At 46.8% G+C, this 14,296-nt stretch overlaps 1 protein-coding gene across 2 annotated transcripts in view; it reads right to left on the reverse strand.

Annotated features, from left to right (window-relative positions):
• The window catches only part of PALS2 (protein associated with LIN7 2, MAGUK p55 family member), an 814,942-nt gene that overhangs the window by 561,049 nt on the left and 239,597 nt on the right, over positions 1–14,296 (reverse strand). For both annotated transcript variants that reach the window (XM_085631658.1, XM_085631659.1), the window contains exon 5: positions 12,578–12,730. In XM_085631658.1, coding sequence (XP_085487784.1) covers positions 12,578–12,730 — 153 coding nt within the window. The remainder of the gene's footprint in view (positions 1–12,577; positions 12,731–14,296) is intronic.

Consider the following 14,296-nt stretch of genomic DNA (forward strand, 5'->3'; position numbering starts at 1 on the left):
GGTTTTCTTTATTAGGAGAGTGCAGGGCATAATGCATTTCGGCGTTTAGGTGTGCCTTCTTCAGACGCCCTTCACACGACAAGGATCACACTTTCACCTCCCTTTTGTACTGCTAAGGTCCTCCCCCTAGGCGGGAAGTCAGGTGGCTCCTCCAGATTACTTGCAGCTGCCGTCAGGTGAGTAGAGACTACAGCCCCCATCATGCACCACAGTGGATAGTATTCTAGGCGGAGTCCATGCTCAGTGAGCACTGTAATACCTGGCAAAAGGGGGTTTTCTTGAGGAAAGTGAATCCACACTTTGTCACTCCGAGTCTTCCTTGGGTCCCCAACGTTCTGCCTCTTACACCAGAGTCTGACCGGGCCACACAACACAGATATAATAATCCTGCTGATACGTGAAGTCACGCACTGCTCCTGGCAGAGGCCGTATGTCCGAACTGGTTGCTGAGGCGGGTCTGCGTGATCCGATACCTCGGAAGAAGAAAGTGTTACCACTGATGCCAGCAATACGCAGTCCTCTTTAAGAACGGGTCCTCTTAGACGTGCTGCCAGCAAACACGTCAAAATATATATATGTATATATCTCCAATATGAGGATTCTAATGATTAATACACCAGTTTTGTGGCAAACATTCGTGCACCTGTTGTGCATCTGTTTTCTTAATCACTGAATCAGTCAAAGACAACTGAGTAACCAGATGTAACGTCATCGGTCGTCTTCATCAAGAATGATGAGCGCAAATCGTGTTGGCAAATCCCTATTACAGTAAGGGCTCGTATTAGCTTTAAGTCGGTGCCTAAATTGTTTGTCACATACAACAAACAGAACCAAGAGTTTTGGGTGTGACTGTGAACACTCAAATGCTTCTGTGGGTGTTAAACAAACAAAAACTTCCTGTGTGTTCAGTGCTTTGTGTGGCATTTAACTTATGGGTGTGTCCGGGTCATTTGGTGCGACAAGTCATATGTGAATGGTTGTCAATGAAGGACATGAAACATTTCTAACATTTTGCGAGTTCGCGTAATCGAGGAAGTACATTTTCCCCATGTGCGTGGTTCTTTTAATTCTTTTAAAAGGAAAGGGCACGAATTCCGCCAAAGCAAACCTCACTGCAACCTGCTGCATACTCGAATACATCAGAGAAATAGATAGATCGGGTGGAAGACTGGAAAGTGACTCTCTTGTTGCAGCGAATTGATCCTACTGTGAAAAGCAGAAAATCTAGCATGCTTAGAAGAAAATCTAAAGGAGTTTGAACACCGCATTGACAGCTCCTGAGACATAAAGACACTAGCATTCGCGGACCGCATGACTGGTGGGGGGTTGCGCGTGGTGGGGGTAGGGGGAGGTTGAAGGGGATTAATTAAAAAATATAATAAAACTTGCCTTCCCGCGTTTTCCTGCTGCCGCAGCTCGCAGAGTCTCTGACTCTTCAGGAAGCTTCCACCCACAGGCAGCCTCCCTCCCTCCTCTCCGCCAATCACAATGCTGAAATGGCATCGTTGGGATTGGCGCGGTGCAGGCGTACAGCGCCCCACCCGGGAGCCTAATCGGAGGCCCTTTTCTCTATGTAGGCTGCATGCAGCAGCCTACATAGAGAAAAGGGAGAGTGTGCATGACTGCTTTGGTCGGCCCCAGGCCGACCAAAGCAGTCTGGGCCCACAACATTGGGCAAGCAACTCCCCCTGCCTTCAAGCGGGACCGCCCACCACCCTCCCACAACCAGACACTCCAGGCATTCTGCTTTCTCGCAGTGCGAGAAGCAGAAACATAAAATGGTAGTTTTACCATTTTATGTTTCTGCTTCTCGCAGGGCGGGAAAGCAGTGGGCCGACGCCCCACGCCCCCAGGGAGGAGCCGCCACTGAAGTAGAGCCCGAGATAAAAATATGTGTTCTGAATGTATGGGGTCCCACAGACATGTCAGGGAAAGAAAGAATCTGGGTGGCCTTGGGTCTGATGGTAGCCAAAAGGAACATTGCCAAATTGTGGGGGGCGCCTCAAAAGCCCATGTTGAACGTATGGAAAAAAGACATGGACTGGTGCATGGTAATGGAAAAGACGGTGTATGTATCGCCTGGTTGTACCAAGAAGTGGTCGCAGATTTGGGATAAATGGAACATGTATAGAGGTAATATTTGTGAAACCCCCCCCAGATGAAGCACCCGGCGCTAGAGGTAGATTAGACATAGGGTTGAATAGCAACAATAAGCCAAGATAAAGATGTTCAAAGGGCGGAATATATAATGTGATCATAATGTAAATAAATCTGCTTGGAATGTATTTACGATGTCAACAATAAAAAGAGTTAAAAAAAAATCTGCTGTCATCCAGAGGTGGCATACGACTGATTGTGGCAAGCCTGCCTTTAGCAGCCACTCATCATCGTCTTGGAATACAGTAACTCTCGACAGCGACCTGCCACAGCATCTACAACACACAAACCCCCATCAGTCAGTAGGGTGGCACTACTAGTCAATGTCATGACTGGTCATCCGTGAGGTGGATTAGGACAGGAAGCAGCCCACTGAGGAGGAACGTTAGGGCTTTAAAATACTGCCCTGGTTCTCTCAAAGACTTTCTGTCTGGGTCCACCGGTACAAATTAACCACTGGAAGCTATTTTATCCTCCATCACGTGCCCCTATATAAAAACTCATCTCCACCAACAGTAATTCCACCCATATAATGTTTGCGCTAGTGGGGCAAATCTTGCTCCAGGGCCCTAAGTGCTTTAGATCAAGATATTACATGCATCCCACTCACAATTATAATTCAAATGTTTTGTCCATCGCTGCCAAGAATGCAGTTACAAATTCCCATTACTTCCTCATCCATTCCTGATCTCATTGCTTACATTGCATTAGTGAGGTAAATTCTCACTACAGTCATTCCACTAACAAGCACCTCTTAAGGAAAAAAACAAAAGGAAATTAACCCTGCACCCGTCAATTATTAAAGGAAAGGGAGATGTCTTGTACAGTCTGTTTGCACTAATGTTCGCATTTATCTGTGTGACCTAAGGTATATTCTCCGTTTCATAGGTCTCAGGAGATTGTTCTTCCTGGTCTTCCTTCTCCCTCTGATTAAGATTATTTTTTAAGATGTAGTCCGAGCAGTTAGAATCTATCTGGCTAGATATTCTGAGTTCAGAAGAAGTGATGCTCTTTATGTCAACTTTGACCAAGCAAACAAGTGAAAACACTCTTCTCTATCTACTTTCTCTCGGTGGACAAAGGAGGTAATTTCCATCTCTTACTCCAAAGCTAGTCGTGTTCCCCCAGGGTTTTGTTCAGGCTCTGCCAACACATGGTATTGCTGCTTTCTGGGCAGAATGGGGTGGTATCTCCATTAGAGACATTTGGACTGAGGCCTGGGCTTCCAGGTCTATCTTTATTGATCACTACAGATTAAATTTAGCATAGGGTTCCGGGTTGGATTTTGGAAGAGCAAATATGGGTGCTAAACAAATGTAAGACTACAGTGTGTATTGGCAGATTCAGGCTTGTTAGAATAAGTAATGGGATGAGGAATTAATGTCAGGATTGCTTAATGGAAATCTTCATTACTCTAATTATTTATTCCTCATCCCATTACTTATATTCCCCCCTTCCTCCCTTCTAAATGTTTGGGAGTGTTTATAGGAGCTTGGTATAATCAGGAAGTGAAACATTATTTCTCCCCTTAATAACTGGAGGGGTTGTTTTCCTTTGTTTTTTCATTAAATCCATATGCGCTTGTTAAGGGGCCACTGTAGTGAGGATTCTCCTCAACAATGCATAGAGTAAAGGCAGGTTGCACTTTTGGGATCTTTCAAGGGGTGAGATGGATCAAAGAATGTTGGAAGACTGATGGACTGCCTGATGTGAAAGGAAGTCACAATCTTTGGTAGAAAGGCCGCTCTACTCCTCTGGATCAATTTGCCTGAAAAGAAAAGTGGTGTAGGGCGACCAGATTGGCAAAGCTTGTAGCTCACTCATGCAATGAGCAGAGGGGATTTTGATGAGGATGACCCTCTTAACAGACATTAAGAACCGCTTTGCAACGGTTCAAAAGTGGTACACATTCGGAAAGTAAGAACCCAATTAAGGTCCCACTATGGCATTAGGAAAGGATTAGTTAAAATGTATTTATTGAATTTTATGCATTCAACAAATACAATCATCATAAAGACGAATTGTGCATTAGTATATCCCACAATGTGGGAGAAGCGATAAATCTGTTAACTAAACAACCCCAACATCATCCCACCTCCCCAAGAAAGCCCACCCCTCCATCCCCCTCCCACATCTGCAGAGTGGCCAGACCAATTATGCTGTGCCCTGAGGGGCCTCCAGCGTCTGTCCGGTGAGGTGTAATAGTCTAAAATATTTGGGGCAGGTGATTTAGTTAAATTCAATAAAAAACAGCGACAGAAAGGTTTCACAAAGGGCGGGGAATTAAGCACTCTTATCCACAAGTGAAAGGGAGATCCTCTTCATACCAAGAACGTACCACATACGATGCAACCAACCCGTATTAGTAGGTAGTCGGCTGGTTACCCAGTGTGTAAAAATGTTTTGGAGAGACGCCTCCAGGGCTAGTGCTATTTGGAGACCCCTGTGTAATTTGAGAGGAAACAGGATAGCATTTGGTAACCCCAAAAGAATGTATGCTGGGCATCGGGGTAGTTTAGTATCAAAGTGAATATTTATATCCTGAAGTACCTGCGCCCAGTAGGACTTTAACAGAGGGCAATCCCACAGAATGTGGGTCAGGTTGCCCGGTAAGCTCCACCTGTGCCAACACAAGGGATCTTTTGTAGGGTTGCATTTGTTAAGTCTGACAGGACTGAAGTACCAGTAGGTTGTTATCGTAGTGGCCGTCTCTACACTGGCCATGTTGCGCGCAGTGTGCTTAGCTCTGTAATAAATGTCCTCTCATTCTTGCTGTGAGAGTGTGCATTCTAATTCTAGTTCCCACCTCTTTTAAATCTGCAAATTATGAGGTGTAGGGGCCCGTCTGATTAAGCAGTATAACTGCAGTATGAGATGGGCGACATCTGTTTTAGATAACAGCCACTTCTCAAACGCAGTGAGGTGACGCTGCGCCAGAAGACGGACATCTGGGTGCATGATCCAGTGCCTTATCTGCTGATAATGAAATCGTTCTGATTCGGGGAGACCCTGCTGGTTACGGAGGTCCTCAAAAGAAAGCCGGCCTTTCTTGTCGAAGAGGTGTCCAATCGAACTGCTGCCCTCCCTTGTCCACCGTGTAAAAGCTTTTACATTCACCCCTGGGGATAAGGAAGTGTTCTCTACAATGGAGGTCAGGGGGGACGGGAAGGTGGGGAGGTTCCTTTTGATCGCAATTTTATCCCAAGCCTTAAGAGGAACTCTCGTTATGCACGAGAGATAGATATTCTTGTTCCTGGCCGCCTGTGGCAGGAAAAGAATCTGCCATAGTGACCGACCTGCAGCACCCGGTCTATAAAAAGCCAATGCTTTTCGGACTCAGGGCGTGACCATTCCACAAACGCTTTGATCTAGGCCGCCCAAAAATAATCCTGGAGGTTTGGGATCCCCAGGCCCCCCTCGCCTCCGCAGCCTAAGTCGCGCCGCATTCTAGGTCTCTTGCCCGCCCAGAAGAAGGATTATAGCTCCTGCTGAAGTGTGCGCTTTATGCCCGGGGGTGATTCCAATGGAAGGGCCTGAAATAGAAATAAGATCTTCGGCAATATAGACATTTTAATGGGCGCTACCCAGCCAAGCCAGGACACCGCATGTGGTCTCCATCGGCGCAAGCCTTTCCTGACCTTTCAGAGGTGAACGGTGTAGTTTAGCGTGACGGTGTTGTGGATTCACGCAGAGAGTTGGATCTCTAAGTAGGGGATCGCCACTGGGGCCCATTGAATGGGGAGTGCTTTTCTCAAATCGCTAAGTGAAGAGGGCTGTAAGGTAAGATTGAGAGCTTGTGATTTGTGGACATTTATTTTGAAACCTGCAGCCTTATGAAAATCGCTCCAGTTCCGACAGTACAGCCGGGAGAGAGGTCTGTGGATTTTCTAATGTCACTATTACTCCATCAGCGTAGAGACTGAGTGTATGTTTACCCCCCCAAAACGAATGCCAGAGTCAAGCGGGTTGTCGCAAATGCGCTGAGCCATTGGCTCCATGTATTTGGCAAAGAGCAAGGGGGAGAGTGGGCAGCCCTGACATGTCCCTCTCTGTATAGGGAACGGGGAGGAAATGTGACCATTTACTCTGATAGCTGCTTCTGGGTTAGCGTATCCACTAAAGACCCAAGCAATGAATCTCTTAGGGAGCCCAAAAATGCTGCATCATCGCCTTTAAATACGTCCAATTCACTCTGTCGAACGCTTTCTCGGCGTCCATTGACAGTAGCAATCGCTCAGTGTCAAACTATTGAGTTTTATCAATCATATGGAGGATGCGCTTGGTGTTGTCCGCACATTGGCGATTGGGAACAAAACCTGCTTGCTCAGGGCCGATCAGCCCGGGCAGGAGAGGCGACAGTCGGGATGCCAGGATACCTGTGAACAGCTTAAAATCAACATTAAGGAGGAAGATGGTACTACGAAGCACATTGCCATTTGTCTTTCCCTTCTTTGGGAATTACAATCACCTAGCATTGACCTGGGAAGGGCAGATGATGACCCTATAGCGTTGTATACTCTAGTGAGGATGGGGGCCAGTATGGGAGAAAAGGTTTTGTAAAACAACGCGGAGAAACCATCTGGGCCTGGGGATTTCAGTGGTTTACGGTTGGCAATAGCTGAGATTACCTTCTCGATTCTAATAGGGGCTTCAATCTCTTCCACTTGATCAGTAGTAATTGTGGAGGTAGGAACTCCCTGAAGGTACTGCGCCTGGGCCCACGGGGAAAGATCTTGTGCGGTATAAAGTTCTGCATAGTATTAGCGAAAAGTTTCAGCTATTCGCTGATCAGTAACCATCTCCACTCCATTGGAGGCGGTCACGGAAGCGATGGTAGATGCATGCCTCTGTGTTTGTAGCCTGTGAGCTAATAATCTCCCTGCTCTGTCCCCTCCTGTATAAAAATGGTGTCGAGTCTAAGTGCTGAATACTCTGCTCTGTCGATGTCGAGCGCTGCTAACTGGGAGCGCACCGCTTCAAGTTGTCTCCAAACTCTCACAGACCCAGTTCTCTGGTGTATACGCTCTAACTCCCGGGTGTGTCTGGTCAACAGCTCTCTTCTCCCTGCGTATCTTGTTGCCTGAGGCTGCAATTGCTATGAATTCTTCCCTTATCACTGCCTTTATGGCATCGCAGAGAACGGCTATGTGGGTCTCGGGAGTATCATTCAAAGCCAAATAATCTTGCAGAGCTTTTGAGATCTGTTGAACCACCTCCAGCCGATGCGGCATCATATCATGGAGGCGCCATGTCCGGGATGCAGTTTGGCCCTGTGGCAATGGGAAGGCCAGGGTGACTGTAGAATGGGCTGATCGAGTACGTGGTAGAATGGCTATTTGCTTGATATAGGGTGTTAAACTTGTTGTGCCAAGGAAATATTCAATTCTTGTGTATGTTTTGTGGGAGGGCGAATATAAAGAGTATTCTCTAGAAGTAGGGTGCTTGTCCCTCCATATGTCAGCTAGACCCGCGTCGGTGAGCATCTGCTTCCCCTTTTCTGAGAGGGCCCCCTTCTGCCCCAGCCTTTGGACTGATCTATCTAAAGTGCTGTCGAAAACTATATTGAGGTCTCCACCCATGAGGATTATCCTGTCCTGGGAGGCACTCATTTCATGCACTACTTTCGACAGGTATTCCTTCTGGCCTTTGTTGGGAACGTACACTGACCCTATGGTGAGCGCTTGTGAGCCAACAGAAAAGGAATAGGCCAAGAGCCGTCCCTTCAGTTCTGCTTGTTAAGATCCTATCTTACCGGGGAACTTGTTGGAAAGAAGGATAGCCACTCCTGCTTTCTTTGTGGAAAGAGAGGAAAAGAATTGGTGAGGGAATGCCCGTGATCAAAGTCTGTGTGTGTCCCTTACCAAGAGATGAGTCTCCCGGAGCAGGCAGATGTGGGCTTTAGAGTGTTCTAAATACGACAGAATGGTTCGGCGTTTGATGGGGTTATTTAAACCCTTTACGTTCAAGGTTAAGATCTTGAGGGGTTGGGCCATCACAATAATCCTGGGGAAATAGCTTGAGTACTACCCTGTGCTTCATTGGGGGGCAGGGTGATTGTTAGCATGGTTTGTCTGCCTGGCCTAGCCCTTACTTGAGTGGTGTGGAGGCCTCGGGCGTGACGGGAGGAGTGCCCCAAACTGAATAATAGTCCCAACAAAATACAACAAATTAACATCACACAAAACAGCTCGTAAATGCCCACAGCATCTGATGCAAAACAAGTGAATCGTAGGCACTATTGAAACAACCCTTGAGCATTGTCAAAGAAAAAAAAGAGTCCCTGGTATGAAGATGGGGCGAAGCCCTCCAGCTCTTCTCCAGTGAAAGTAGTCCAATGTGAGGTAAGTGCCGTCATGGATAGTTGCGCTGCCTCGTAGGCCCGTGATCATCCTCCCCCAGCCGCCACCTGTACTGTTGCATGGACTAGTTCCTCATTCCGGTGCACCAGACGTATTGCCCTCCGATAGCTTATCCACCACCGCTTTCCTTTCTGCTGCCATTGCCTCTTTGTCCGGGGGCGTTCCCTTGCATCCCCCGGGGACTCTCTGCCATCTTCCCTCCCCTCCTTGTTTCTGTCTGGTGCTCTGTGACTGGGGCACCTGTGTCTCTGGCTGCTCTTCACAGGCTTCAGAAAGCGAGTGTATTTGCTAGAGTAGGCCCTGCCACCGGAACACCGAGCAAAAGGGGTGCCCCCATGAGTAGGCCAAGTTTTTGTCTCTAAATCTTCTGCATGGGCCTGCAGGTCCAGTTGCTGCTCCGTCAAGCGAATGATCTCCTGCTGCATTAGCTCGATCTCCTCATCTCTAGATGTGTCGTTGGCCTCCAACGTGTCCACTCTATCTCCAATGTCTGTTACGTCTTTCAGGATGGCCTGCATTTCTCCTGCTAAGTCCTTTTTGAGAGCGAGGAGATCTTCCTGCCGTGACAGGGCCCTCCATATTATCTGTGGTGGGGAGGCCACTCTGCTCACGCAGCTCTTGTTCTTACCTTCATGCTGTCCTCTAGTCCTGAGCAGCATCTCTTTGATGGAGCCCCCTTTCTTGCTTCTGGCAGACGCCATCTACTTCTGTGGCAGCTGTGTGATTCACATCGCTGCCGATCCCGACAAGCCTCTCGGTCTTCACTAGGGACCACCAGCTCCCTCCAGCTCCGTTGTCCTGTAGTTCTCTTTAGGCCTGTGGATGGTGTTCCTGTGGTGGGCGCCCCCTGAACCTGCCGCTCTTCTAGGTGGATGCCCTCTTGCCGCTCAGGCCCTGCCGATGATGCCCTTTTCGTGCTTGGCCGGAAGAGTCCGACCGGTTCGCTGGACTTGTGCAGTAGCCTCGCACCTGCTGTCCCTCGCACCGCCCTAATGGAGTACAGCAGACTGTTGGGTGAGTTTGGGGGGGCACAGAGCCTCACTTAAATGGCCACGAGCTCCAGTCTACGCCGTGCCATCTCCCCCTCCCACTGCAGCTTTGTCTCTCTGCCGCAGCAATGGCTCGAGGTCCAAGAGTAGCTCCTCGCTCTAGGCCCACTCTCGCCTTCTTCCGCTCCCAGGATCTGCAACCAGGCCTGTGCGGCCTGCTCCAACACTCGCCTCCGCCGCTATACAGCACAGTTCAGCAAGGTCGGGGCCAGCGGATTTCAAACGCGGCCCGTGCCTCTCCCACCTCCACCAGCCAGTCTGCATCAGTCGCCTTAACAATGATCCCACGGACTCACCGCGCTGTCCTCGGTGGCACTCCCCGTGCTGTCCTCGGTGGCACTCTTCTCAGCCAGCCAACTCATGCCTCCCGGCGGCCTCATTGGCCGCAGCTACTCTCTCCGGGAGCTGACCGCATGCCACAGACCTCTGGCCTCAAGTCAGCCCTCGCTCAGTCTCCGCCCCGGTTGCCGGAATCGCCGCTGGATTTGACCACCACAGGGCAGTGTGATTCGCAAGGTGTCCAGCCCAGCCTTGCACTGGTACACCGGGTCGGAGTCCGCTCTGTTTCGCTTTGCGGCCGGTGGCGGGCGGGAGGGATGAAGAAACGCATCCTACTCCACCGCCATCTTGGCCACGCCCCTTGGGACACACAATCTCCACACAGACAGGTGTAGGGTTTAAGGCCCTGCCCTGCTGCTGCAATAGAAAATACGCAAGAAGGAAAGGAGATGCCCAGAAGTTCTGGATACCACACTCTCCTGGCTCAATCTGGAGCCACTAGAATGACATGGGCCCAGCCGTTTCTGATCTACTTCAGAACTGAGGGCAGGAGCAGTCGCAGCGAAAAGGCATACAGGAGTCCCGTGCTCCAGTCTAGGAGGAATAGGTCTCCGAAAGACAGCGTCTTAAGAACACCAACGTGCAAAGTGTTGAAATTGCAAATTTGTAACAGTCACAAAGAGATCATACCAGGGTACTCCCCATTGCTGGAAGATGCCTTGCTCCATTTCCAGGTGAAGCTACATTTGTGCTCAGCTAGGCATTACCGACTGAGCTTGTCCACCCCGGCATTTATAGATCCCACCATGTGGTGTACGATCAGTGAGATGCCCTGATGAGTCAGCCAGGTCCAGAGGTGCAGGGCCTTTTGGCCAAGAACCCAGTTCTAATCCCGCTCTGCTTGTTGCAATGCCACATGATGTGGTGTTGTCTGTGAGGACCTGAACCAGCCTCCCCTTGATTGACAGTAGGAAGGCATCCAAAGCAAAGTGAATAGCCTGCAACAACAGCAAGTTGATGTGGAACTTCTCCGGTCAGTGTCAAAGAGGCAGAAACCAGCATGCATCATAATGCCGGACATGGCATCAGCTCTGGAATTGGAGGTGACCACAAAGCAGCTTAATGAGGCACAGGCTGCCAGAGGGCAGACCTGCCAGCAGTAACCTGGCTGGAGGCCTCAGTGGATCTATGAGGCCAAACAGCAAATCGGAAGAAGTCAGTGGGGGGCAGAATATGTATGGCCTTCTTAAATGCCTCAATCTGCTGTGGTGTTGCTGACGGATCCGGAAATTGAGTGCATTGGAATCAGCTCCAGAGTCTCCTCCTCAATATGGGACTGTAAGCTGACCATGGGGCACCTTGATGTCCCTGCGACTTCCTAGACAAAAAGTGGCAAAGTTGGGACAAGGCTCACTTGGACTTTTTGTATTTCTTGTTTGACTTGGGCTTACCGAAAGACTTAGAATGCAACGATGACCTGTCACGGGACCAGCCCCAAGAATGGTAACAGGTCCAGGTCTTTCAATTTAAGAAAAACAGTCCCTTTCTTTGGTGCTTGGAGACATACTGCTTCACAGCCTTTGGGTGCACTAGGGCACACTCCTCACACAACACACCAGAGACATACCTCTAGTAGTCAGTCGCAGACATTTGTTTGCAAAAGCCCCTAAAACGCTTACAAGCTGTAGTTTTAAGACATATCCTGTTGAATACTGGTATAAAATTTAAGAGAAAAAGCTCAACAACTGACGAGTAAACAATAGGAGCTCGCTACAGACCCAGGTACAAGGATGTGGAAAGAAAGGTGTTGACATCAGGCTGTTGGGATGGCACCTATGTGCAGCACTAGTCACTTCCACCAGGCAGAGCGGAGTCAACGTGGAGCTGCAATTTACAACCTTTTGGCATGTAAAATCTTCCAAATCCAGTCAGGAGCCTGGGTATATTTTAAAGGTGAGAAATCTGCAATATAAGTATCCATCACAATTCATTTTTTTATGTGTAAATACAATGATTCCTCTGCAATTACTCATTCATGATAATGTTTTTATGCTATAATAACACTCTTTCAAATAACAGCTCAATAAAATATACACAACTGCAGAAAAATAGAGCAATGACTATATAGTAAAAGGGATAGAAATGCGAAGTACATGAGGCAGTGCTCAGTCTGGAAGATGCCAAGCTATGACTGTGCAAGGAACAGTCTTTGATAGCTATGCAATCCTCCCCAATAGAATGAGCAAGTGGTTTGGTACATCTCTTGGAGAAAAAAGCCATAATCATCAATAATACAGTTGTCCGAGAGCAATTTGCATGTGCCCTTTGCAAGTAACCAAGTTTTAACCTATTAGAATTAATCAAGGAGTCATCATTAGGACGGGATTATATCTAGTAAGAAACTGAGGAGTTATTCAAAAAACACAGGCGCAAGTCTGCAGTGACACAAGTCCTAACTCACAATGGAGACACACTACACTAAGGAATGGATTGAAACTTTTGAGAATCGTAATATATTTACTGTACTACAAGCCTATCTCCATACCTTCTTTTTTACTCCCATCTCTTGCTCTTACCCTTCTGAATTTTACCTCCCCTCTATTGCAACCCAGTTAATTTATTTGCATTGATTCACTATTGATGGGCAAGCCAAATAACGCACACTAGTTATACCAAAATATTCCATCCGCAGGATTTCAAATGTATGTGCTTTGCTTTTTATTCATCACATACCAGTGGCTCTCCAGCTCTCTTATGAATGCCAACCATCCGAATAGCGTCCACTGGTGCCATTTCATTTTTCAGTGACGAATGATTCATTTCTGGAGTAGAAGGAGTGGAGTCATAACTCTTCGATGCAACAATATCATGGGCCTCCAAGAGCGACTGTCAACAAAAAATTGAATACATCAATCTTTTACAGTTATAATTAGAAAAATGCTCTTAAGAAACAGGAGGTGCCTTTATTTCAACAAGTGAGAATCTATTGCCCAAACAGTGATAAATTGTCAACTTAAGGCACAAGGACAATTTTGCCACACAAAGTCAAGTCTTCTAAGAAATTCACAACTACACTAATCTAACCAGAGTGCACGTGTAAATATGGATGTCTTTTTAAAAAGGTTGCCAGTGGGCTAGATGATAATCCAGTATATCGTATAGACAGACAGAGAAAATCAAATGTTATACTTCAAGAATGACAGACCGAATACTCACTTATTGAGATATAATTATACAAGATAACAACTTAGTGTAAATGCCAAGCATAGATTGACCATATTTCCAGGGTATTAGTTGAAACTGTTAAGCATAAATAATTAAGTATACAATGTCAGCTTGAAAGCGAAAATGTTCTCAACAGTTCATATACGAGCCTACAAAATACAAGTTTAAGTAATTGAACAGTACCGTTTTCTATGAGAAGGTTGACTTTTCTGGCCACAGTTTACCGTTTGTTGCATATATAATTAATGTTTAAAGCAGAAACATCCATATGACAGCACTCAAAACAGGAAAGGCACTCACCGTAAGTCATTACACTGTGGGTTTCAAGTGAAACAACTCAGTAGCCCTCCGAATGCATTCTGGTCAATATGGTCCATGGTTTCCAAAGTTGCAGTACATTCACTGAAGCAAATCTTGATAACTATTCACTTCTTCCAATATTTCATTTTAGCTTGGTAACTATTAATTTCTTCAAATCTTTCATTTTCTCAGTGCCCGATACGTATTTTGTTATTCAAGAGCTCTTCAGTGGAGCGGAGTAGGTTACTGAGTCGTGTTTCACATGTAGCCCACAGCTGGAGGCTACTGGTGTATGCCAGTCCTGTTTTGAGTGCTGCCAAATGGAGCTTTCAGCTTTTTACAAGAAATTCATATTGTATAATATTGTAGCCATAACAACCAATAAGCAGAGCTAAACAGATTAGAATACTACAGACCTGGACAGAAATCTGTAGAGGTTTATATGAAAAGGAGTAAAAACATGCCTCTGTCCAAGTAAGCCATTCAGCACAAAAGCCATAACTACTAGAGGTCGCATTCCACCGCTGGTGAGGCTGAGCTGCCATGCATCATCCAAGTTACTCAAGTAACAGTATGACCTAGCAATAGCTGTCAGGATACAGAATATAGACAGCAAGTACAGGAATTATTTGCTTCTAGATGTTAAAAAGGAATGTGTGAAAAATATTAGATCTCTTAGCCTTAATTAAGAAATCCGGATTACTTCTAATGGGATGATTACCAGAGATTCCAAAGTCTAGTTTAGAAAACCTACATTACTTGAGGAATTATTAGACATTTTGAATAAAATCTACTGTCTCAAACAAAATATGGGATTTCAGCATCAACATGAAAATTGATCCTAAAGCACTGCTTAATTCTTTAAAATCAACAGCATTTTGCTTTGTAAATCTTAAAATCTTTCATTTAATTAGGTCTGTGGTAAAA

Source organism: Triturus cristatus, chromosome 10 (assembly GCF_964204655.1).
Source record: "Triturus cristatus chromosome 10, aTriCri1.1, whole genome shotgun sequence".
Classification (NCBI taxonomy): Eukaryota; Metazoa; Chordata; class Amphibia; order Caudata; family Salamandridae; genus Triturus; species Triturus cristatus.